Source organism: Chiroxiphia lanceolata, chromosome 3 (assembly GCF_009829145.1).
Source record: "Chiroxiphia lanceolata isolate bChiLan1 chromosome 3, bChiLan1.pri, whole genome shotgun sequence".
In the NCBI taxonomy this organism is placed as follows: domain Eukaryota; kingdom Metazoa; phylum Chordata; class Aves; order Passeriformes; family Pipridae; genus Chiroxiphia; species Chiroxiphia lanceolata.
Window position 1 is genome coordinate 61,143,691 of NC_045639.1, and position 25,188 is coordinate 61,168,878.

The following is a 25,188-nucleotide window of genomic DNA, read 5'->3' on the forward strand; positions in this document are numbered from 1 at the left end:
AGTTTACTGTGAGACTGCAGTTGTCTTTCTGAACAGAGGATTAGCTCCGAGGGAAGAATGATAGATAAAAACCTTTGTATAAGGGCAATTTCAAAGCATAACAGTCTAGAAAATGGATGAAAGAATTGTGTGTACCATGTGTAATATGAGGGTAAAGAGCAGTGATGTTTGCTTCTTGATAGGGAAAAAGACTGAAATGTGGTTGTGTTTTTTAATTAAAGGGTTTATTTTTGCTTTTCATTTTACATGATAAGCAAGGAACCTATAGCCAAAGTGATAGTGTCAGTGAAATGTTAAAAAGTTTTTCATTTTCTATTTATAATCATCTATGAACTGGCATTTTAGAGAAATGCTTTGTCAGTCAAAAAAAAGTTGCTCTACCTTTCCAATCATAAATTAAGATCTATCAGCATAGCTCCATTGGGGTATACTCTAGATTCTCTAGCAAAACTAGGAAATAGCAAAGTTGACACTTGTGATGTTTCCTTGTTTTTTTTCTCAAGAATTCCCATCATTTTATGTGAACTTAAAATAGCTCTGTGAACCAAGGAAAGGGTACGAAACTCATGTAAAATATGGTTTCCACATCCTCATAGACAGTATTTACATTTTATGTATCACATTTACATTTCTCACATGAAATACTGCATGTAGTTGGCAGATTGGCAGAACATCAAAGCTACTTCCTCTTTACAGATGCTGCTTAGTTAAGGAATGCACAACAATAGGAGCAAGGCTATACAGCCAAGAGGAAACTCCCCACAACAGCAGCATTTCCAGACCTCTAAAATGTGCACAGCATTACCAAGACATCTGCTTTACACAGCACCTTGGTATGACCAGAGTACTGAAATAGGAGCTACTGCGTTTTTGTTTGTTAACACCAGATCCCTCCTAGGCTGGTAGGAAGTATGTAGGTCACGTATAGGCCGCATTAGCATGACAAAAGTCTTGGGGGGATGGGGAACTGTTTTCATTCAGTTCAGATGCATTAAACATTTTACATGATATATAGGGATACACACAGGGAGGCCAAAGATTGGAGTTAAAGATGAATTTGGCCTCGGATGTGTTTGCTTACTGAGGACTCATGTATCTCTGTACCAAAAGGAACAGCTCTAGTTTCAGGATCAGCTTAATCTTTAGCCTATGCCCTAGGTAATTTGGGATCTATGGAAAGTGAGCAGAAGCCACTCTGGAAAAAGCAAGTAATGAGTAACACACACAACAGGCAAAATTTGGAAATGTTTCTTAGGCTAAATTGTCTTTGATACTTTGTATTAAACAGTGTTATTTACAATATAATTTTCTTCTTGCTTCTTTCATGATATATTTTAACTTCAAACTGAAAAGCAACGGTTGATTTACTGTGAAATTGGGCAACTTCTTTTTCTAAAAGCAGAACTGCCTCTCCCTTTTGTTCCTTCTTTATTTTTTTTTTTAACAAAAATGTTCTAAGTTTATCTAGTATTTTCTTTAAGGAACAAAGAAAAAGAAGTAAGGCCATTGTTGTGTACTTAGTCCTTCCCTGTATCATGGAAACACGCCCAAACAGTTTTGAAGAATCTAGACTTCTCGGTCTGAGGTGAGGACAGGAATAACGGAACAAATATATATGATCTGTGTAATCCCTGTTGTTCCCAGATGTTAATGCTTTGGGTCATAGAGGACACATTCTCTTTTGCTTTTGAAATTTTAAGAGCAGAAATATTTGCTGATTTGGTTGCGGGATGTTACAGTCTTTGAGGCTGGAAAGTGTTTGATGGCAAGAAAGTGTCTGAAGTCAAAGCTCTTTGGCTCTGCAAGATTCTGGGAGTCTGATGTTTGTTTGAAGTGGATTGCTCTATCTTTTCCTAATGGATAAATAGGAGAAAACCCCATGCCTTGGCAAAATTATTGAAGAAAACCTACAGAAGCTGAACCCTTGTCAGAAGCTAAATTTTCAACTGACATAAGAATTGCAGAAAACAGCAAATTTGCAAACAGAAAGTCCACCCCTTACACAGCATTTACTTCTACTTAAAACTTACTGTTATGCACTGAATGGTACTCGCTGGTGCTGCCGTTGATTTTTAGGATTTTTTTATGGTGTTTTCAGGTCCAAACTTCAGTCTCGGAACAGATGAACAGAAGAGCATGCTTGAAGTCATACCATCTTCGGACACTGACATCAATTTGGAGATATCATTTGCAGAACAGGCAGCTAATCTCAAAGACAGCTCAGTAGGCAATATGTGCAAGGGTGTAGGGGGTGACACTCTTCTCCCGGTAGGTGTTTCCTATTTTTTCCTCTTAGTTTTTATTAGAGGTACTGCTTGCCTGAAATTTATCTGATAGTGAGTGAAATAGATTTAAAAGAATTTTGCCATATTTAGCTTTGTGGAGATAGAGCTTCTCAAGATAACTAATTTTTTGGAAATAGTATTCTCAATAACATGGAAATAACTACTTTGATGCCTATTTATATCCTTGTATAACAAAATTCACTCTATATCTAAGCAGTGATGAACTGGTAATATTAAGCTGGAGTAAATGGCTTAGTGGTAGTTGTACACAAACTGTGTCCTTACTTCATTTGTTTACAGCCCTTTTTCCTGATATCTGTGGGGAGATCCTTTATCTCTGTAATAAAAAGCTCTGTTGTCAATTAAAAAGGGTTGGTGGATGACTGGAAACCTTGTGCAGTTATCCAGTGCAGGTAGGCGAGAGATGAAAATGAAGAACAGAATGGTCTAGGAAATTGAATGGCAGGAAATTAAGGATTAGTTCGAACTGTTAATAAAATCTGGCTCTTTCTGAATGAATCCATATAAATACAAAAGAAAATCCTCTAAGGGATTTTGTTGTTGATCCTCAGAAATCTCTGAGGATCTCTCCCTGCCTAACAGTTCATAAACATGCAGTTCATGAACATGTAGTTATAACCTGTAAACTACTGACTGGTGTGAAAATCCTCTGGTTTGTTTTGTTGTTTGTTTTTTTTTCCCTAACATTGTATGCAAACACCTCTGAGTAAACATAGTTTGTGAAGTAATGTTTCACTGTTCTTCAAACACTTAATTTAGATAAGGACATGTGCAGTTCTTCAGGTAGTAATTACCCAATGTATACTAGTTTAAACATTATAAACCAGACACTAATGGATACTTACAAATGGATTCTAAAGTGTTTGAGTCATGTTTCTGTAATGCAGCCTATAACAAGGAGATGAAAGCTCTACTCTAACTTCTGTGTATATGTATATATGCATAATACATACATTAGCTCTACTTCTAGCTAGGCTTGTGCAGGATTGGTCAAAGACATGGCTATAGGATTTCTTAGTGATAAAAGGAGCGGCAAAATTATAAGAAAATGAAGGGAGTTACCTATTAAATTCTACAGTTTGTATTTATTGGTTGCACTTTGTCATTGGCAGCTATTTTTAAACAGACATGTTTGTGCAAGTCATTGAAAGCTCAAGGTGGGAAACAGCTACATATCTGCCATTTGTAAATTGTGTTTATATTTGGATATCTGCCCTTGTAGTCATGTGCCATAACCACCAATCCTCTGTGCTATTGCTGGGTTTGTACAGGATGCAAAAATAATTCTGGAGTAGAATATATCTTTCCAAATGGAAGAAAGTCTTGTCAGCCTTCCTGCTCTGAGTCATGTGCACTGCTAATGTCAGGAACAGGCAAGAGTCTTACTTAGAAGCCTGCTGGTGAGAGATGGAGTTAGAAAGCTCAGTGAGCTGGGAATTCCCTCTCCCTCACCTTTTCAACTAAATTCCTTATACTGATCTCTGACTGGAGCCTCTGAGCATTTAGCACAGTAGAAACGAGCTGTAATTAAGTATCCCCCTTCCCTAAGAAGAGAACCCTTTTATTATTATTTATATGGTAGCCAAATATTTTATTTTGTGTGCATAAGTGCAAGGGGGATTTCTCTTCCAATTTTACATGCATTGTTCATGGACAGACATTTCCACCACTATAAATTGGAAAAGGATGCAGAATTTGGAGGAGTGGGTAGGTGGCACAACAAGGCCAGACTTTTCCTTGAGCGTGCCAGGTAAAAGGACAAGAGGTAATGGGCACGAGTGACTAGCGGAGAAATTTTGTTTTGCAAAGTAAAGAAAGTCCCCATGAGAGCATTTAACAGTGAAACAGGTACCCACAGGGGTTTTTGGGAGTTTTCAAAATTCATTTGAACAGCACAACAAACAACCCAATCAGACTTTGAATTTAGCCTTGCTTTGAGCAGGCAGTTGAATTAGATGACCCCCAGAAGTCACCAGGAACCTGAATCTTCCTATCATTTTAAGATCATCTGCTTTTCAACCTGTTTGAGGGATTCTCCTGTGATTTAGTCTGTAACAGGAGGCTTCATGATGAAAGGTTGTGCCCTGAAGGAAGCATAGCCTTTGAGCTAAGTAATTTGTCATGACTTGGATTATTCACCCTGCTGCAAATCTCTGCTTTTAGAATTTCAGACTGCCGAAGGACAAAACAGGTACCACAAAGATTGGTGACCTGGCCCCTCAGGATATGAAGAAAGTCTATTCTTTAGCACTGATTGAATTAACTGCTCTCTATGACATACTTGGGACAGAATTCAAGCAACAAAAAGCTGTAAAAATCAAAACCAAAGGTGAGTCAGTGTTTTGTGTTCTGAACAAAATGCATCTGTTTTAATCGCACAAAACAAATGCACCCAGTTCAGAGAATCACAGAATTTTTATTTAGTATATGAATGTAATATAGGTCCTGAGCAGCATTTGATTTTGCATCTTAATTCAAGGCACACTCTAAACAAGTTTACTGACACAGTCTCTCCAGCTACTGCACCCTTGTTTATTGTCTAAAGTTAAAACTCAAGTCAATCACCAAGCAGATAGGCTAGGGAGTGAAAAGGGTAAGTATCATAGTAGCATGCTCTGCAGCAAGAATTGCCTCACAGAAATTTATATGTGCTGATTTATTCCCGAAGAGCTCTTTGGGAATGTGCTCTTCATGTGTATTCTTTTCCAGCTTTCCTGAAGGTAGGTACTGGACTACTTTCATGGTTGAACTCAGTGGTCTTAAATGTCTTTTCCAATCCAAATAATTCTGTCATTCTGTGAGTCTACCTGACTTTTGCTTTCATTGCCCTTAGTGGGAGATGCTGGGAGCCTTTGTCACCTACTTTCTTGTTCTGTCTGGCAAACTTTCCTGTGTCATGTAGGCCTTGCCCAACCAGTATTAGGCTATAATGCAGCTTTTATGCAGGATGGCATCATAGTAAATGGAAGATTTAATCTGTAGCAGAGGATGCAACTCTGCATCAGCAACAGCTGCAACACATCTCATTTTGCTCTGCAAGCGATTGGAGCATATGTATAATCACAGTGCTTTTCTTGGGAACACAGAAAACATGGAAACTAATTTCAAGATGCTAGAGGTTTTCAGTGCTTTGTTTTGTTTTCGTATTTTTGGCTTCTGCTAAATGCTTTACAAGAGCTCAAAATGTGTTACCAGTTAATCACAAGCCTCCTTTGACCATAACTCTGTTGTCAAGGTTCTGTGAATGTGATAGTGCAATAGCTCACTTTAAATAATTGAAAGCAACAGAGAGCATTGAGATATACAGCAAGGTACAGTGGATTCTTCAGAATACACTCTTCACAATAGTAGAAAATAGCTTTTTAAGTGCAAAAGGCATACACAGAAACATCTACAAGAACTTTATCCCTTAAATGCATTTTCTTGAAGAAGACAGCTTGTGGTGTCATTAATAATCAGACACAAAACACTTTCTTCTCATGTATTTTGGGTCTTGATTTTAACTGCTTCTTCATACAGAATTTATTGGTTGAATTTCATTATTATCTGAATGGCAGGAATTCATGTAATGTTGAATTGATTGAAAACTTTTTTAAAAGTTAAAAAAGGTGGGCTAGACTCATGGAAATGTGTAGGAAATAGACAATGATCTGTCACTTTTTCTCCCAAGCAAATCTGCTTTTGCAATATACTGTCTTCAGTGCCTTATTGCTCTACCTGACCGTCACCTCATCACCCTTGAAGTGTTCTTGGACCAATTGATTCATACAGTGGTGGGTCTGTTGGCTGTTCCCCTCAGTGCTGACTATGTAAAAGATGATGAGAATATAGTTCTTTTGGGGAATGCTGTGCTGTTCCCAGCCCTGCCTTTCTATTGACCTTCTGTAGTTCGTTTTTTACTTTTATTATTGACAAGGTCTTCAAGATAATAAAGCTATGGGGTATGAATATTGACTGTATGTATGAGTCTATTGTATTTTATAGGTAGACTTTTTATGCTCACAGAGATACAAGAACTTTTTGATTTGGCATTGAAACTGATCTTTCTTTGATGTATATCACATTTCTTCAAGGGCTGACAATTTTTTTTAGTAATTGCAGCTGTTCTATGTTCAATATTGGCATGGTATGATACCAAGCAGCAGTTTTTAACTACATGTAGTGTTATATGCGGTTTCAGAAAAATTGCACATACAGCAATTATCAGTACTTCTGACAGAGAAATTCTATGTCAGCAGACTTTGGGTTAGTTATTACTAGTATAGCTCTCTTTTAATAGTCATTTACTTCTGGGTCATAAATAGATGAGAGTCCCATTTACTTGAAGAATAAGGGTGGTTTTGCATCAGGGCTAGATTAACTGGCACTAGATTTCTTCTTTTTTTTTTTTATTTTTAATTTGCATTGCCTTAGCACTATTGTAAAGGCTATTTTCTAACCAAGAATTAACTGTACTTTTGCTTTTTTAAAAAAAACCACAAAAACAATAAAACAAACCTTTGGTGAGTTGGTTATCTTGTATAATTCAAGAACATGGGAGTTGAAAAGCTCCTGTTTCCAAACTATCATAGAGCGAAGTGCTCAGAGTAACTCTGAGTGATAATTATATTTGTCTCATTTTAGTAGCCAAGTTCTGGATGTTTTACTCTTTCCATTTGCATCTTAACTATAATAACTTGCACAGAGTAATGAAGATCTGCATTGCAGGGTCATCATCACACCCGTTCTGCAAACCAGAACCACGCAGATGGTTCATTTATGCAGTTTGTTTCAATGTGCTGCAGAATGTGTGGATGGCAATTTGAAGTCAAAACAGAAGACTCCCGAGAAAGAGTTGAATGAATCCTTTTAGCCAGAATTCTTTGTGTAGTAACTTGATTGACAAAGACATTAAAACACTTTGAACAAAAGGTCAATAGCTCTGAATGTATTGAATAGACTTATTGCTTCAGAAATATGGGTTTATGCCATTATCACATGTACTGGAACAGATGTGGATAATATCTCCATTTTTTTTGCTTTATGCTTCAGACTCTGGCTTGTTTGGTGTCCCACTGTCAATTTTACTGGAACAGGATCAGAAGAAGGTTCCAGGAACCAAGATTCCACTGATTTTTCAAAAGGTAAATAGGCATGAACAAGTCAACTTGTTACATGCCTGCAGATGACAAACATAACCTTTTGTCCTGGATTTATTTGCTTCCTGTAGCAGTTTTCAGTATAATACTCTAATCTATCAAAGTTATTGTAACTTTTATTTGCAACTTTACTTACTAATTCAGTAAATGTGATACTTTTCTTTGTATCAGACATATTTTGAGTCAAAGTAATAAATTTAATTTTTTATTACAACTGATCTTCATGATTTAGTCAAGTTTACTAATAAGCCTGTAAAAAATAAAAATCAGTGTAGGAACCTGCTTCAGCCAAATTCCATTTCATAAAGGTTGTGTAGCTTCCATCATCAGTAAGGCTGCCTCCTTCTTTTTTTTTCTTATTTTTTTGTTTTGTTTTTGTTTTGTTTGTTTGTTTTGTTTTGTTTTGTTTCCCAGAGGAAATACTTGAAATTCTGTAGAAATTCTCAGTCCCCTAGGCTGAACCTGTATTTCTAGGAAGTGGTTTTCTCCTTTCAGAAATTATTTGGACCACAAGACGGATGTTATGGGAGTGGGAATCATGCTGGATAACTGCCTCTGGTGGTGACAGCAGTCCTTTTCCAGAAGACTTGTTGCCTTAGTACATGGGGGTATGCTTTGGCCCGGATCACCTCGTAGTAATGGGGAAGATAAAGGGAAAGATAATGGAGACCCTGGATTTACTGCCCATGCACAGCAGGTCTCATTTCATGAGAAGAAAAGAGACCACAGTGTGTGGACCTGTCCTAACACTGACAGAAACTCTGTGCTATCTCATTAATGTTTCAGTATGTTTGTGGATGTACTTGTTATTTTTTGAGAAACAGAAAACTCAAAGTAGTTTTGCATCGTTCTCTGAAAACTACCGCTGTGTATGCCAGAAATTACTTCCTCAGGATCATAAAAATACATTTCTGGAAAAGAGGCTATCTAGAAAATAAGAAATCAAATTGAAAAAAGTGATTGATCACGGTGCTATCCTAGCACTGTCATAAGCATAGTTCTGCAGGAAGAAAATTCTACATAAACATTAATCACTTATAGATGTGATTTGTTTTGCAAGCTGCAGATGTCATTTGGAATACAGTTTTACTTTAAATGAGAATATAAAAATAAAAAAGTTTCCCATTTCTTCTGCCTGTTCTATACAGCACACGCTTTCCAAGAATGGGGGATTTATATAAAGTGCAAGAAAGAACATTTTTGTGCATTCTGCTTTTTAAATGTACCTTGTTTATCACTAAAATGAAACAAAGCAAGATAATAGGAGTGCTGCTTCATTAAAAACAAAAACACACTGAATTTTTATTTAATTGAGGAATTTCAGTTAAAAATAATGACATAATTTAACCTAGGGGGTTTCTGACTGGAAAATCTGAGGATAATAGCAATCTGTGTATCTCTGTCAGAAGTTTCTGCTGACAGCAATTCAGGTCTCTGGCCTGCTAATGAAGCCATGCAAAGCAGCCCTGATAGAGGTGAAGAGGAGATTTCCCATAGGCAGGAGGCTGGTGGTTGCCAGCAGCCACCTCTTGACCAAGGGGAGGCTTGTCACTGTGTGTGAAGGAGTTGTGGTCACCAGTAATGCCACCAGACCTTGCCTCCCCCAGATATTGTAATGATGGCAAATCACAAAACGCCCAAAGCGTCTTCGTGTTCAACACATGAGAGTGGCAGCCACTGATCTGGTGCAAGCCAGATACAGTGAGAGTTGGATAGGGCCAGTTAGCACTTTTTTTTTAACCCTGGAAAATACACCAGCGTGACACTACTAGTGCTATTTTGGAACTTTGTAGTTTTTTCTGTCTGATCTTTTTTATGGCATTTATCTGTTTCATAAATACGGTGGTAGGTAAACCCCCTTTAATTTCTGTAAAGGGAGAAAGCACAACTGTGTTGCATAATTTTTCTTATTCAAGAGCTGGCACAGGAAGGCATGTAACAAAGGCACTGCCCTAGTTAAACATCGTAAGAACTATTTGTGCTAAAATGATGTCATCAGCTTTTGACATTTACAGATTTGTTTTGTATACTCTTAAATCCATCCTCCAGTGAATGCTTCTAGGAATATCTTTTAGAGAAAAAGAATTTATGGTACCTGTTTGAAGTACTTTTACAGAATTTCTGCAAATTAGCCATGTGTGGGATTGCAAACTGTTGAGTTTGTTAGAACATCAGAATTTGCAAATCGGAGATTTCTTTAAAGCCTAGAAGTTCTTAGTTCTTCTCTGGTAAAGTCCTGAAGAAGAGTATTTGTGAGAAAACTAATACTGCATCTCTAATGTTGCTTTGATTTGGAGACTTTTTACAAGTGTAGTAATTGGGATTTGATTTTGAAGGTAATTTTTGGAAAAAATTCTTCTGTCTTCAGAGAACACTTGAAGGGGGTAAAAAGCATACAGTTTTCTTTTAATAAAATAGACAAACTCTTCTTCAGTAGTTCTCATAAAAAAGGTAAGAACCATATTAAAGTTTTCTTTTATAACAACTGTAATCCATTTACAAACTGTTTGTTCCTCCACTTGTTACACATCTGTGTGCACAAATGCATGCATACACGTATGCATACGGAGATACAAGCATAAAGGCTCCAATATGTCAGAACTGTCTTCCAGTAATTTTTAACTGGCATCTTTGTTCATGCAGTTTGGTTTGTGTTTGACAGCTGATTGCCCAGATAGAAGAGACAACTCTGGAAACAGAAGGACTTCTTAGAATACCAGGAGTTGCAACAAGAGTAAAGGTAAAACATTGCACAGATTCTTAATATCCCCCAAAATGTATCCGTATTTTCTGATTTTATTTTGTCATACAAATATATTCTAATTTCACATTGTTATGAAAATCTTCAAAAATAGAAAGCGAAATCTCTTTACAAAGAAAACTGAGTTATATTAGCCAGAGAGCTGATGGTTTCATCCACTGTAGTCTTAGGGAAAAGACTGGTGTCCAAAATTGGAGGAGAGTTCAAGCTGCATTTTGAATTCAATTGTGCCAAAATATCATTAATTCTTGGCATGAGCTTTTCAACCCTTTGCTTTTTCCCTGAACCAGCTTAATCATATGAACAGTTCCTACACAGTCTTTCTATCCCAGGAGGAAGATTTTCTCTGGCATTTTGAGCCTATTTTAGTAGCTAGACTTAACCTTTGTTATAGGGCAAGGGAGGCAGCACGCACTGAAGAACTCTCACATTTGTTTTTATGAACAGCAATATAACTACTCGGCTCACCAAGTGCAGTCATAGATTCATAGAATCAGCTGGATTGGAAGGGACCTCTGAGATCATCAAGTCCAACCCTTGATCCACTACCACCCTGGTTACTAGACCATGGCACTAAGTGTTAGGCACGTCTGTGCACACCGACACTTGCAGAGTGAGTGCCAATTACATGCAGACTCTTCCCCTGTATTTGCCTTAACGCAGGAAACTAAGTACACAGTATGATTCTTGCCAAGAGTCAATGTGTTAAAAAGACGGTCTGAACTGGCCTTAAATTCTAAAGAGAAAGGACCATTTAAGTGGATTCAGCTGTCCAAAGACGTCTGCCAGCCTCTGTTGTGTAAAACTTGGTCCAGCAGCCGGTTCATTAGAAACAACTAAAAGAAGGGAATGTTATGGAAATTGGTTTTCTTTATTTACCAGTAACTAAGATACTAATTTTTTTTCAGTTTTCCTCTGTTCTTTATTTTCCACTTCTAATCAGTTCCACAAACTGGAATGATTTCTGAGTGATTTTCTTTATTTAATTGTTTATTTGTTTATTCTTTGATTTTATTAACTTAATATGATTTCCCAGTGAGAGGATCATTCACTATTTGGCTTTCATTAGTTTTTTTAATCACTTCTTTAAATCAAGCAATTGTTTTGTTAGGAAATATGTTAAGTTCTTTTACTTATCCAAATAGAAAATTTTAAGATAACTAAAGACTGATTTTTTCTTTGTTTTCTTAAACTGGAAAAAGAAAGTATTTTCCTCATTATGTAGTTTTATACAAAGACACAGAAAAAATATTTTACTATTATGTTCTATAGATTTTAGAGTTATTATTAAAAGATGCATTGGTTATACCCGTAGCTAAATACATTTACTTCAAAATCTAAGCATTGGATCACTAGGACACAACTGAAATTTCCACTCTAGCCTCTCATATAAAACAATGCTTTTTATCTGTATGTTTAATACTGAATTTGCTGCAGTGATTTGGTCTGAATGTGGATGGAGGAGCTGATGAGCCTCAGGGGAGAATTTTCATCTCTGTTTCTAAAGCTTGCTTTTTTTGGTGATCAGGAAATCATACCCACTTGACTTTAGACATCTGAGTTACAATCATTGCACCTTTGAACCCCCAACATAGTCAGTGAAGACAGGAGATCTCTCTTAAGGACACTTGAGAACATCCAACTTTTAATATCAATCTAAGTGTCCACATTTTCTTTGGAAATAGATCTTTTTTCCATTTTGACAAAGTTAAATTTAATAAGAATGGTATCTTAAAAATGTATCTGGTATCATCTCTCCAGTGTGCCCTTCTTTTCCAGATTAATAATTATGGCCATATTTTTCCATAGCACATACTTTACAAAACAAGCCAATGTCTCTGTCCTCCTTTTCTGTCCAGAGTAACTGAGTCTAGAAGGGAGTGACCTGTGAGAGGTGCCTCAGGGCCACTGGCCCTATATGGAGGCTACTTCCCACTCTGCCAGTCTAGGAAATAAATGAAGTAGATGTGAGGCCTGGACTAATGCCTAGCAATAGACGAAGAAGGACTTGGTCTTTGCAAACGTGTTCCCATTTGTAAGCAAGCCCAGTTGTAGCACTGCCATGGGAGCAGGGCAGGTATATGGTAATGTCTGCTGCCAACAGTATTACACCCTTTCCCAACTGTTAGGATGTACCACTGAGACTTTCAGTACTATTTATTCTGCTGCATAACCTTGTGATTTGCAGTACAGCCCCCTTCCATAGAGGGCACATTTGACACGTGCAGTGCTAGGCAAAGCTGTATGTGCCCAGTAAAATGGAGTTCCCTATAGATGGCAAGACCCCCAGCTATTGAGTCACATCTTTTCCCTATGTTTTAAAAAGAGAACCAGCCTCACCTTACTGTGTATTTTGATAGGAAACTGTGTGCCAACACAGGTAATTGCCATATTTTTTTCTATGAAAATGTCCGTGCATACATTACAGCAATACTTTTGGTAGTAGTTTCAGAACTGCTGTATATATCAGACGTGTCTTAATATTTGAGGGGAGAGGAAGTCATGACCCTTACGTGCCTGAGTGTGTTATCTGTTTCTTATTGTATATTCCATATGGCCCTGAGGCAGGCCCTTGAGATTCTTCCTATATGATTTGACTGCTGCCTATTGCTACATGTTTGCTTGCAGTACTTCTAATCCCCAATTTATCTTTTTGTAGCAAAAGATCAGTTGCAGCTTGAGTTAAGTGATATGTCAGATGTCCTTTTTCCCCCCTGTTTCAAAGTATGGAAAGCATTGCTGCATGTGTGATGCGTGACTTCCAGCAACCGAGTGTTACTGGTGCTCTCTGTATCTACTGCCTTTCAGGCTCTTTGCCAAGAACTGGAAGCAAAATTTTATGAAGGGACTTTCAACTGGGAAAATGTAAAGCAGCATGATGCAGCAAGTCTTTTAAAACTCTTCATCCGTGAACTGCCTCAGCCACTTCTCACTGTAGAATATCTCAAAGCTTTCCAAGATGTACAGAGTGAGTAGTGTCCTTTCTGTCTCGGCTGAAAGAATTAGTACCTGTGCAAAATAAGTGCCTCTATGCTGTAGCAGTATTTTCACTAATAATATGTGAAACTGAGAAACAAATTGAATAACAACAATGTGAGTTCTCCTGAGAAAAGACTGGCCATATTTTTACTAATGTACAAACAACATTTTTCATGTAACGACTATTTTAGTAGTTAACAGATAAAATGAAAACACATTGCCACTTTCTGATGTTTCTGGTAGTCGTTAGGAGGTGTAGAAGGGTTGTAAGGAAATTGTGTATGACAGTATCAGTTTATAAATAGTGTTTGCTTCAAAAGAAAACCACAGCAAAGATAAGTAGTTCTGCAGAAAATGTAACAAATTATAATTTATACTGTTTATGGTCTTTTATCTGTTTACAATGGGAGAAGTTAAAGCAGAAGAGTCAGAACTGCTGATCATCCATGGTCCCATGAGGTCAGCAAGTTCCAGTGTAAATGTCCTCCTTGCCAACTGGTCACAAAGACAGCAAACATACCAGCTGTAATTGAAGGAGACTGGCTTGGTGATAATGAATCAGGAGTCAGAACCCACACACATTAACTTCCCCGTCAACACAGGCATGCAAGTTCTATTTCACTTCCCTCCAGTCAGAGCCATGGCTCATTTCTAAGAGACACTTTCACAGAATCACAGAATCACAGAATATTCTGAGTTGGAAGGGACCCACAGGGATCATGAAGTTCAACTCTTAGGTGAATGGCCCAAACCCATGACCTTGGCATTATTAGCACCATGCTCTAACCAACTGAGCTAATCTCAGGGTCAGGGAATTCCCATGGACAGGCAGACAGATGAATATTTTTAAAAACTGTGGGCTTTCAATTGTGAGCTGCCTTTCAATGCCTTTAGGTTGGTGGGAGTAGGGGGCTGGTGCTTTGTCCTGTTACGTGTATTGTTGATTCTGCAGTACTGAGTGGCAAGTTAAAACTGGACAGAATGCTTTCAGATGATGCTGGCAGCAAATGACTCCAGAAGACTGTTCCATTTACTGGATAGTGATTGGAGCCAAGAGGCTTTCTGCTTCTCGCTCCTCAGCTGTCTGAAGGCTTGTGTGGTTTTATTTACCCAGAAATACTCAGGTGCCAGGATCCAAACCACTTTCTACATTGAACCAAAGGGTTTGATTCAAAACAGACACAGTACTTCATAGCCTCCCATTGTTTAAATTGTCTTCCTGTCTTGTTGGTTACATGTAATAAGATTAGGTGGAAGAGAAAGAAGACATCATCTTTATGACAGTAATCGGTGTTTTTCATGATACTGTGACTGAGTAGTGTTGTTAGAATTAAATATTTAAACAACATAATTTAAACAATTTGATTAATTTAAGTAATGTAAGCAGCTAAAATTCAGTTGTTATTAAGGTGAGCAGACAGAAACCCCCAATTTAAGTAATGAATTTTAATGTTTTGCAATTGTAGTTTTGCTTGCTTTCCTAGGAAAATGTTGATTCTCATTGCTTTTGGAACATTGTGACATATACTGTTTTGAAACTGAATTTAAGCCTTACTTTTAATGTACGTCTTTCTAGAGCAGGTAGATACACTGTTCTCACTACTTGATATTTTAAATGGCTATACCATTTGCCACTCATTTATTCAATTCCTTAATTTTTATCATGGTATAAAGTAGTCAGTAATGGTTTGGTTTTTTAATTTCCTCAATGACCTTTATTATTTTTGTGGTGTCTCCCAAGTTGATTTGGGTGAAATGTATTTCAAATAGCAATTCAGTTGGAATCCCAGCAGGAAGCATGAGAATAGCTCTGTCGAATTTTGAAATAGTGTAATAAAACTATGTCAAGTGCAGGTATCTCTTTCTTCACTTGTTTTATGTATGGCCTGATTCATTAGGAGTCTGCTGAGAAGACTTGCCAGAGCATGTCCTCTAAAGCATGACAGGAGGAAGTTTATCACAAGTGGCAAATATGGGAGAGTTAGGGCTTCCTGCTGCTCAACACTGCCGTAATGTAGGAGCTCTTCTAGGAGGTGGAGGCGTGTAGGGATGCACTCATTGTGCATCTTAGGTGAATGATGCACCACTGAGCAATTGGTAAAAGGCAGAACTAACGTTAGCTTTCTTTAATTATAGCTTGCATCATTTGGTACAGCATTTACTGCTGTAGATAAGTGTTAAGCTTCTCTGCTCTTGGCTTTATCCCCACTGCCATTGCAGCTGCTGCTGCTTATGTCGCTGAAGGCCTGCCTTATTCTGTAACATGCAATATTCATTCTGTGACTTGGGAGACCGTGCAACTGTGAAGGCAATCAGAGAAACTGTGAAAACAGTTTCGAATATACCTTTTCATATGTTGGGGCACAGGCTCAAAAAGGGAGGAACCGTTAGCTGACTATTTCTTCTTGTAACATTGCAAAATAAAAAATCACAAGGCATCTAGAAAATATTGCCAGAAGACTGCTGAGTCAGACAGCAACTGAATCCTAAAAGAACAGTTGGAAATGAGTATCAGAAAACCAGGGTCTGCTAGTCCTTTCTCATACTGTGACAATTAGCCATGTGTATGCATTCAGCATTTTGTAAGAGGTTTCCACTTATGCTTTTTGAAAAGTACAAAGAACAATTTCAAAATACTGAGGTTCATGTGCTTCGCTGGCAGATCTTCCAACGAGGAAACAGCAGCTGCAAGCTTTGAATCTTTTGGTTCTCCTTCTACCTGAAGCAAACAGAGACACTCTGAAGGTTAGAATTGTTAATACTATTTTCCTGCAGAAATATTTTGTCTGTTTTTATGAATCCAGTGTTATGAATACTGTTGCTTTTTTAACATTCTTTTTATTTTTTCAGTTCAAAGTTAATGCTGAAACTAGTGATTCTTTTTTTTTAATATATATTTCACAGAACTTCAGAAAAAAAACACCCTTAGGACCCTAATTCCTCCCAAATGACTTTTAAGAATGTGACTTGAAATTTTTCCAGGAGATTGCAGTAATAATCTCCCAGCGAGCAACCTTTTCTCTTAGAAGTTTTGCTCTTTTTTTTTATCAGTAGCAGTCATTATTTCCAATGCAAAAAATAAGCGGAATACTATGGATGTGAGTTTGCTTTTATGAAGTGGGTTTAGCTCTTCGTTTTTATTCTCCACTTTTCTCTGTGCTGTTTGTTTCTACTCTCAATAGACTAGAAATTTACTTCCTGTTGCTATTTATAGCACATTATATGAAGTCTTCCAATTTGTGCTTGTCCTTCTGTAGCAAAGCTAATAATCTTTTTTCAGATTACGCTTACTATTAAAACTGCTACAATCAGAAACGAATGCAGGATTTGTGTAGGATGCAAAAGATCATCTATTACAGGCAAAAACCCCCTACTAGGTCTTACTGTTCAAACAAGACTTTCTTTTTGAGTTAGTAAAGAGGACAGTCAAGAGGGCTTCTGAGCTGAGTTACAAATATCTGGAACTGAATTAATTTAAAATTGCCTGTCATTCACAATGCTTTACTCACAAATTGTTTACCTTACAGAACTAGCCACTCCATGTTTCCATAACCATGACAGCTGGCAATTTAAGAAAAGCCAACAGTAATGTCTTCACAAGCATCTGTGGGATACTACTTATGCACCTATACAACAAGGGTTTTGAAAAAAAATCTTACTGTGCAGTGCTTCGAAGTCACATGAATTGCTTTTGAAAATGTTATCTACCATAATAACGAGAATGTTTTACTTCATTACTTGAAGGAAACAAAACCTGTGAATAAAGATATACACACTCATATTATTGATTGTTTTTAATGTGTGTTAGGAATTAAGAGCTTTTTCAAAAAATACGTAACATCACGTTTCACTTCTATGTTCATGTTCAGTTCTGCACTTTTCACTTTTCATGTGCAGAGTTGAAGCTGTAAGTTCTGCTGTTATTTCAGGTACTGCTTGAATTCCTCCAAAGGGTAATTGATCATCGAGACAAAAATAAAATGACGTTAAAGAATGTTGCAATGGTGATGGCCCCAAACCTTTTCACATTTCATGGGTTTGGCTCAAAGACTATTGAACAAAGCGAGTTTGTTATGGCAGCTGGAACAGCAAATGTCATGCGTTTTATGATTCAGTACCAAAAACTTCTCTGGACAGTAAGTACATTTTTAGGCGGGGCGGGGAATGATGAATTTCACAAACAAGTTATTTGAACAAAGAAGTAATATGGAATTACATACATGATTTAGAGAAAGATCAGCCCCATCCAGCTGGGTTCTTGCTTATAGGTAACTCTTACGGGAGCAAAACAAAATCGTTACATCTGATGTTAAGCTCTGATGGTCACAGTTTTAATACAGTATGTACTGTATGTGAACTCAAAAATAAGTCCCTGGGAGATATTTATATTTGGTCTACCAGTATACAGTGTTGTGGGCACTTCTTTTGAGCTTGAAGATATTAGCAGGAAATATTTTAATTCATTTGCGTTTTGGGCCAAACTTAATATTATATAAAACACGTTTTGATAAAACATGAAGTTGTATCATGGTCTCAGGCAAAGCTCTAACTTAGATAGACTGGAGAAGCTGAAGATTTGTTGTCCATTAGCAATTTGAAACAATTTTGACCTTTGCTGCATGTGAGGAAAAAATAATTATCATCATTGTGCACACTAAGTGTCAACTAAATTTTGTTGGCTGAGGAAAGTAAAAACACTGTATGATTCCATCTCTCTTACCCTCCACACAAATAGAGTGGTTTTAAAATCATTTCACAGTTTTATAGTATTTGAATCCGTAATTATTACTGGAAATAAATACTATTTTTTGAGTTCTACCTGATAATTTGTCCATTTACAAAGTTTTGATACTTAAGTTAATATGCTTAGTTACTTAAGAAAATTACATAGCTGTTCCTACTTACTATCTATATTCACCTAGATTCCTAAGTTTATTGTTAATCAAGTGAGAAAACAAAACACTGAAAGACAGAAGAAGGAGAAAAAGGACAAAGCTATGAAGAAACTTCTGAAAAAGATGGCATATGACCGGGAAAAGCATGAGAAACAGGAGAAGACTCCTAATGATGTAAGGAAGCATGCATCTGAAATACTTTATTAATAAGACCATAATTTATAGTGAAAAAGTGCATATGACAGAGAGGATATCTACATTTATTTAACTGAGAATTTCAATAGATAGCAAGTTAATGTAGCTTTCATGGTTTGTGGGTTACCAACATGACACATTTAGAGGACTGTACTGGTTTTTTGTTTGTTTTCTCAGATTTTTCAAAATATTTCTATTCTGAAAAATTGTATCTCACAGGTTGTTTCAATTTGAGCATCTGAAAGAAAAATATATTAGTTCTGTATCTGCAGAGGAAGTTGTGTTGTGACAAGACAGTATTACTCTGTACATGTTTAGGTTCCGTGCTGCCCAATAAAAGTCACAGCAGATCATGTTTTTACTTAAAAACTAAATATCTAGATTTCACTATATTTAATAGTATTTGGAAACAAATCTAACTTTTAATTATCCTTCCATCTACAGAAGTTCCCCAACCACTGAACTCTTTGTCTCAATCTTTAGCTAGAACACACACAACCTGCCCAACCTAAGAAACCCCAAAGGATGAAACAAATGTAAAAAGCTGATTAACTGCCTCTTATGCAGCTATTGTCCAAGTGTCTACTGCCAACTTACCCCAGTGTATATGATCTACAGTTCAGAATCTCTCCATTAGGTAATTAACTTCTGCCAGACCCATCAGTGATCTCAAGGCATAAGTTTCAGCACAACACACTTCACGTATTCTTTAAAATAAAAAAAAATCCTGTGGCATTATAGTGTTAATTTCTCCTGTGGTTCAGAAAGATTTTAGTTGGACTGTTCCCACTGACATCAAAAGCTTAAAAAATACATATCATGTACATTGAAATTATTTATGATTTCAATGGGGTTAGTATTTACGGTTTTTTGAAACTTATTAGCCTATACGTTATTCCAAAGTTAGTTTAAATACACAAACAGGTAACACAAAATACATGTATCCTGATAACATAATGAACACGTATCAGATTTGGGTGGTATGAAAATACCCCCTTGAGGGTTGGAGTCACAGTGAAGATTCTGGTGAGGTAGAGACATCTTGTGGTCACTGGTAGAAATTCAGCGCTATGAGCAGTCCACAGCTTTCTTATCAAGTGCATGTATGACAGACTGTTAGAAAAAAAGGGTTGTCATATGCTCATAAAGGCATTTTTTTAAGCTTTTAAGCCAAAAAAGAAAAAAAGAATGGAAATGAATATGCTATATTATCTCTCAAATCTGGTATGCTACCTTTTTTTTTTTTTTTTGGAATGTGTAAATAGCTAGATTCTTTGAACAACTATGTCCAGAATTTACTGGAGACTTACATTTCAGTGTTCTGACCTCATTTTGTATGCAATATTTGACACATATCTTAATGTCCAACATTAATTAATTCCCCAGGCATCACTTTGCCTTACTTTCATATCTGTCTATATGAAGGAATCTGTATGCAGAATGAAGACTTACATAAAGCTCATTAAACACTGGTATTTGTTTTTCTCAGTGTAATAAGAAGAGAATTCTTTGAATTCAGTTCAGTTGAGTTATGATGAGATGACACTTAATGCTGCCATCCTGTGTTCACTGTAGAAATAACAGCAAATACAGCAAAGTAGGCAAATGCTGTTGCAAGTTCAGATATTGGATTTTTTTGTAATTCAGCACTGTTGGTCTTCTAGACTAAGATATGCCTTTTTAATCCACTGGGGAGTTAGTGCTGAGGTCTTTTAGAGTAAATTATGCCTTTTCAATCCACTGGAGAGTTAGAACTTAAGCCTCATGTAATACATTCTTGCTCAAATATAAATGTAAAGTTACTATTCAATAATTTTCTTTAAGCTGTAGAATTCTGTGGGGCTTTGGTTCAAAATTAAATGGTACAATTTTTCAAAAATCCTTCATGCTTATTTGAAGCATTCAGTAATTTTGGGTGCCTGGGAAGATATTACTCTTAAAATCATATTAACAAATTGATAAGGCTTCATTGTGAATGACAATTTTATACATTCATTCTTTAAGGAGAATTTATGGGGTTTTCCCCCCCACTCCAATTTTCAATTTATACTGCTTTAATTTAAAATTGAGGTGATTTTTCCTGTGCAGTTCCTGAACTGCATTTCACTGTTAGATGGCAAGTGAGGCACCCAGACTTGGGGTGAATTGCTGCTCCAGTGAAAACTTGGCAACTTTTGAAAGCTAATTATCTTGTGTGCAGCTGAATAAAAGCTAAGGAAAAGTTGCTATTTTCTACCACTTGCTGTGGCACCCCACATGATTAAACATAGATGGACAGAGCTTGAGTCACTTCCATACTCTCCATAAATAACTCAGTATCTGCATTCTTAATAGCAGCTCATTTGGATAGAATTTCATCTTATCTCTGATGAGGCCTCTCTATCAATCACATTTCCCTCTTTAAGACAGAGGTTAAATAGCATTTACTGCAAACTGCAGGTGAGATCTCTGTACAGTGCTGAGAGTGGTTAATATTAGAGGGCTTGTGAGGGTTAATTGCATTTTGAGATACCTGTGCATACCTATGGCTCCAAGTCAGTGTTGGGGATTTTTTCTGGTGTTACTGGGCTGCATAATGCTCAAAAAAAGATGCCCTCAGGACTGGAAATTTACCCACTAGCTTTACCCTGATTTATACCATCTGTCATTGTATTCCTCTGTATGTTGCAATTGTTCCAAAGAAATGAGCAGTCATGTTAAGAGCACAATGCAATTCTAGTAGACTTAGCTGCTCCAGGTTAGAAAAACCATTGTATCCTATAGCCCTTCTATACAAACAAGTTTGTATAACCTGTTTGAATTTACACAGAAAGAGTTTCTGACTCTTGCTAAATTTGTTGCTCGCTGCAGTGCCAAATTATTTACTAAAAAAAATTGCTACCTGCTAAATCATTTCTCTTTGCATAGTTTTGCAGTTTTTTGTCCCAAAATAGGTACAACATTTTGCAACTCAAAGAGAACACCTGTTTTGCGTATTTTTCAGACTTTGCTTCCCATGTAGCAAGATCCTTTTTAAAATCAGTTTTGTTCTTCATAATGCTCATGTCCCGTTCCTGCTTGGTATAATTTGCACATTTAATAATTATATATAATATTCCATCATTACTGAAGATACTGCATAGTCACTTAATTTCTCTCTTCATCTAGCCTGATAAATATTTAAGTGTGTCATGCCAAATGGAATAGGAGAATCTGGAGGAGACCTACCCCAGATCCTATAGCCAGGGAGATGCTGTTCTTTTGTGATATATAGATTCAAGTCCCTCTGACAAGAAGGGTTTGAAAGAAGATGAGTGCCTCCCAGGTGACTGCTCTGCCTGCTGCAGACTAAGCATTGTAGGCCAGTATTTTCCATCAATTAAGTATGTACCTTCTTCATGTTTTTTCTTAAGAGGTTTTCTAATTTGACCAGAGGCTGCAGTGTTTTAAATCTCGTCCTGAAAGAGCCTGTGGGGCAGCAGAGGGAACTTGCGAGTGTAGGTGACCACTCTTTAGTGTATTGTCAATCATCTAATAGGTACATGGCTTATGTATTGTGATGTGGAGCCCCTAACTTGGATGTTTTGAGCTGTGCTGTGCAGAGAATAGGCCCTTCTGTGATTCTGGTCCTAGATGTTTTAGGCCACAGTTTTTTTACAGACAACTAGCACAGTGAATGGGGTAGGGGATGGTCTGGTTCTGTTCTCTCTCTAGTTTGGCATGATTTCTTCTGTAAACGAGGGTGGTGAAAGTGGCAAAATGCATTCATTAGCTGAGCTAATAATGATTTTATCTGCATAAACAAAGTAATTATTCTGTTTGATCTGTGACTATAATGTTAGAGCTCTGTGGACATTTTTTAGTCTTTCTCTCATATACTCAAAGCAGGTTATTTTTTAAATAATTTATAATATGCCTGCTGTATATATTAAAAAAAGAAGTTATCCAGCTGAAAGTTGGAAAAACCCTATTAAAATCAACTGAGACAAAATGTTAAAGATCTGTATAAAAAATGAAAGCTAATTTAAATTTACTGTGCTGAGTTTGGTGAAAGACCAGCTAGGGATGTCTGTGATGTCTGTTCAGCCATAAAAATTTCATTTTGCCAGGATCTCAGAAGTTTGGAAAGAGGCAAAAAATTTTTAAGTGAGAGTTAGCTTCCTAGCAGATGACTAGAGACACTTTTTCCATCAATGAAGGCCCTAAAGAACAGATTTGACAAATTTAGGGATAAATCTTGGGGAGGTCTCATGGAGATCTCTTGCAATCTTATGAACCTTTGATTCCACGATTACTACATAGCAAATTCTCAATGTGACGTTTCTTAATGCTTTAGACAGAAATGGGTGTTATGTCTAATATTTTAAAATCAATAAATAATAAGACTAGATATAGAAGGATTGTTTGGTTAAAATTACTTGCCATAACTCCTCATTTGTGTAGTAATGAGCCTTCAGCTTTCTCAGGAAGCTGTCCTCCTGATTCTGCTCACGTTTATGCTTGTTCTGTATTCATTTAACACTGATGGCTTCAGAGAAGCTATTCTAGATTCACAGGTGCCCAGAGTTGTTCACTGATTATGGAAGAAGAAATGTTCAGCTTTGCAATTGAGTAAATGGAGGTGGGGGGGAGAAGAGAATGAACTCTCATAATCAACCTTGAGTACTGAGACTCTTACTTTCTTTTCCTATCAAAATGAGTACATTTGGGTAAATGATAATGTAATATGAATAGAAAAATTACCTTGAGATTTCCAGGAATAGAAATTAGGACCTTATTCACAAATAAATTATGCCTTTTGTAACTTCAAGTGTCATGTACCTGCAACTTGAACAGAAAAACTGTTCTTTGGAGCCCTCCTTCTCTGTAGCTGATACGATTGATATTCATCATCCAGGACTTGTGGATTGAAATAAAATACAAATCCATTATATAGTCAGACCTGCAGGTTGGCTAGCTGAATATATTCTAGAGAAAAAAAAACAGAGAGAAGAAGCTGCAGTAGTGAATATCTATTTTTAAAAAAATGAAATTTACAAAGAGGAAGGAGGAATCATTTAAAGTATACTGACCCATGAGTACTTTGTGATTTTTTTTTTTTTTTTTTGGCATGAAGTTCAGGTTAAATGAAACTGGAAAGGTTTCTTCTGGAAGTTTTAGCAGAGGGTTGGTGCAGGGCCGTTGCCTGCTTTCATGCCTACAGCAAGACTTTTCCATATCAATCTCACATGCTTCTTATCATACCAGAGTGTGTTCTTAATATAGCATACTTGTTACTGTTATTCATAATGTCTTTGAAAAATAATTAAACACTACTGTTCTTTTGTTCTGAAGTTCTCCCCGTTGTTAAAAAGAGCTTTGAAGGTCTGATGTAATTTACTGAATTACTGTGTAGTTATCATATTTTTGTAGTGAAGTGTAATAGATAGTGGAGTACAGAGCACTGTACTTAGTTACTTATTCCATACTGTATTTTGAGGAGCTCATCAAAGCCAGCTGCTAGCAGCTTTGTTCCAACACCGTTATTGCTTTGCAGACTGATGTTCCTCAGGGAGTGATACGGGTGCAAGCGCCTCATCTTTCGAAAGTTTCCATGGCAATACAGCTGACAGAAGAACTGAAAGCCGGTGATATAGTAGCCAGGTTTCTCAGCCAAAAAAGGTATAAACACATTTTTGTTTTGTTTCAAGTTCATTTATTATATCAAGAAAAAAGTTTCAAAGTACTTCAAGTCCTGGTCAGTTGATAAATTTTTTGGCTGAATGTAGCCATCAAAATACATGCTTGAGGAATTAACTTAATGCTTCTAATGTCATTAAAGCTCATGAAACCTTAAGGAATACATGAGTGCTGTTAGTAAAAGATTGCAGTTGAATCTGATGGGTCAGGAATAGTTTTGTAATTTTCTGGGGACAAGACAGAAGGGAACTCCAAGAAAATAAGTCTAGGAAACAAAGAGATGAGGAAAGGAGAAAGTAAATATTTTGTAAAATAATGCATTGATATATAGCAATATAGTAGGCATTGGGGTATAATAATGTGCAAATGTCATGCACATGCAATGATTTAAAAGGAAAGCTGCATTTTAGTCATCCCAATCCATTTAGAAGGGGAGTTTTAATTAAAAATAAAAAACACACATGTTCATCATATATAACTATTTAGCTAAAGCAATAGTATGGTGCACTAGATGAGAATAAGAAGCTGCTTTTTCCTAAATGCTGTTTTGAGGTTTGCATTTTTGTCAGAAAGTTATTTTCTGGCTGTACCTTAGCATATATTATTACTATTAAACAGTGAGAACAGTAGAATCCTTTTGTAATATAATCACTTTATTCTTCCACTATCTGTTTTTTACTTCTTTTAGTTGCAGTACAATTAAAACAAGCAAGAATGTGGTTTCTCCCACCCAACCATAAGACTTTTTCTGAAATATGGAGTGTTTGAGGGAAATACTTATTTTTGCAACAGCAGTGGAAAAAAAAATCAGAGGGTAAATATCAGGCTACTCACTGATAAAAATGACATTCTTTTCTAAACCCTGCAGTTTCTTCACATTTATCCTATTTTACCTTTTCTATAGTGTATTACTCACTTGCAGGACTATTCATTTGCCTTAGCATGCAAGGTATTCTTGTTCACTGACTATCAGTAAGTATACACACAAATGATTTGTGACAGGTACACTGCTGATGTTAATTAGCATAATTTTTCCCAGACACGTCTAAGTGGCTGATCTACAAGCTCTTCTGCAGTATCATCACTCACTGTGCTTTGTTCCTTACAGTGGAAACGTTCAAACACTCAACAAAGAAGAGGTCTTCCTTTATGAAATAGGAGGAAATATTGGTAAGAATGGCTTCTGAACAACTTATTTTGCTAGAACAGGATTCCTTGGCACACTGTCCATGGGCTTCACTGTGGTTGCATTTTTA

The 25,188-nt window shown here is 36.7% G+C and overlaps 1 protein-coding gene across 4 annotated transcripts in view; it reads left to right on the forward strand.

Annotated features, from left to right (window-relative positions):
* Window positions 1-25,188, forward strand: part of ARHGAP18 (Rho GTPase activating protein 18) — a 94,446-nt gene that overhangs the window by 64,369 nt on the left and 4,889 nt on the right. For all 4 annotated transcript variants that reach the window (XM_032683234.1, XM_032683233.1, XM_032683232.1 and 1 more), the window contains exons 5-14: window positions 2,099-2,268; window positions 4,470-4,635; window positions 7,338-7,429; window positions 10,107-10,184; window positions 13,014-13,173; window positions 15,847-15,929; window positions 17,114-17,320; window positions 18,107-18,253; window positions 23,790-23,914; window positions 25,041-25,102. In XM_032683234.1, coding sequence (XP_032539125.1) covers window positions 2,099-2,268; window positions 4,470-4,635; window positions 7,338-7,429; window positions 10,107-10,184; window positions 13,014-13,173; window positions 15,847-15,929; window positions 17,114-17,320; window positions 18,107-18,253; window positions 23,790-23,914; window positions 25,041-25,102 — 1,290 coding nt within the window. The remainder of the gene's footprint in view (window positions 1-2,098; window positions 2,269-4,469; window positions 4,636-7,337; window positions 7,430-10,106; window positions 10,185-13,013; window positions 13,174-15,846; window positions 15,930-17,113; window positions 17,321-18,106; window positions 18,254-23,789; window positions 23,915-25,040; window positions 25,103-25,188) is intronic.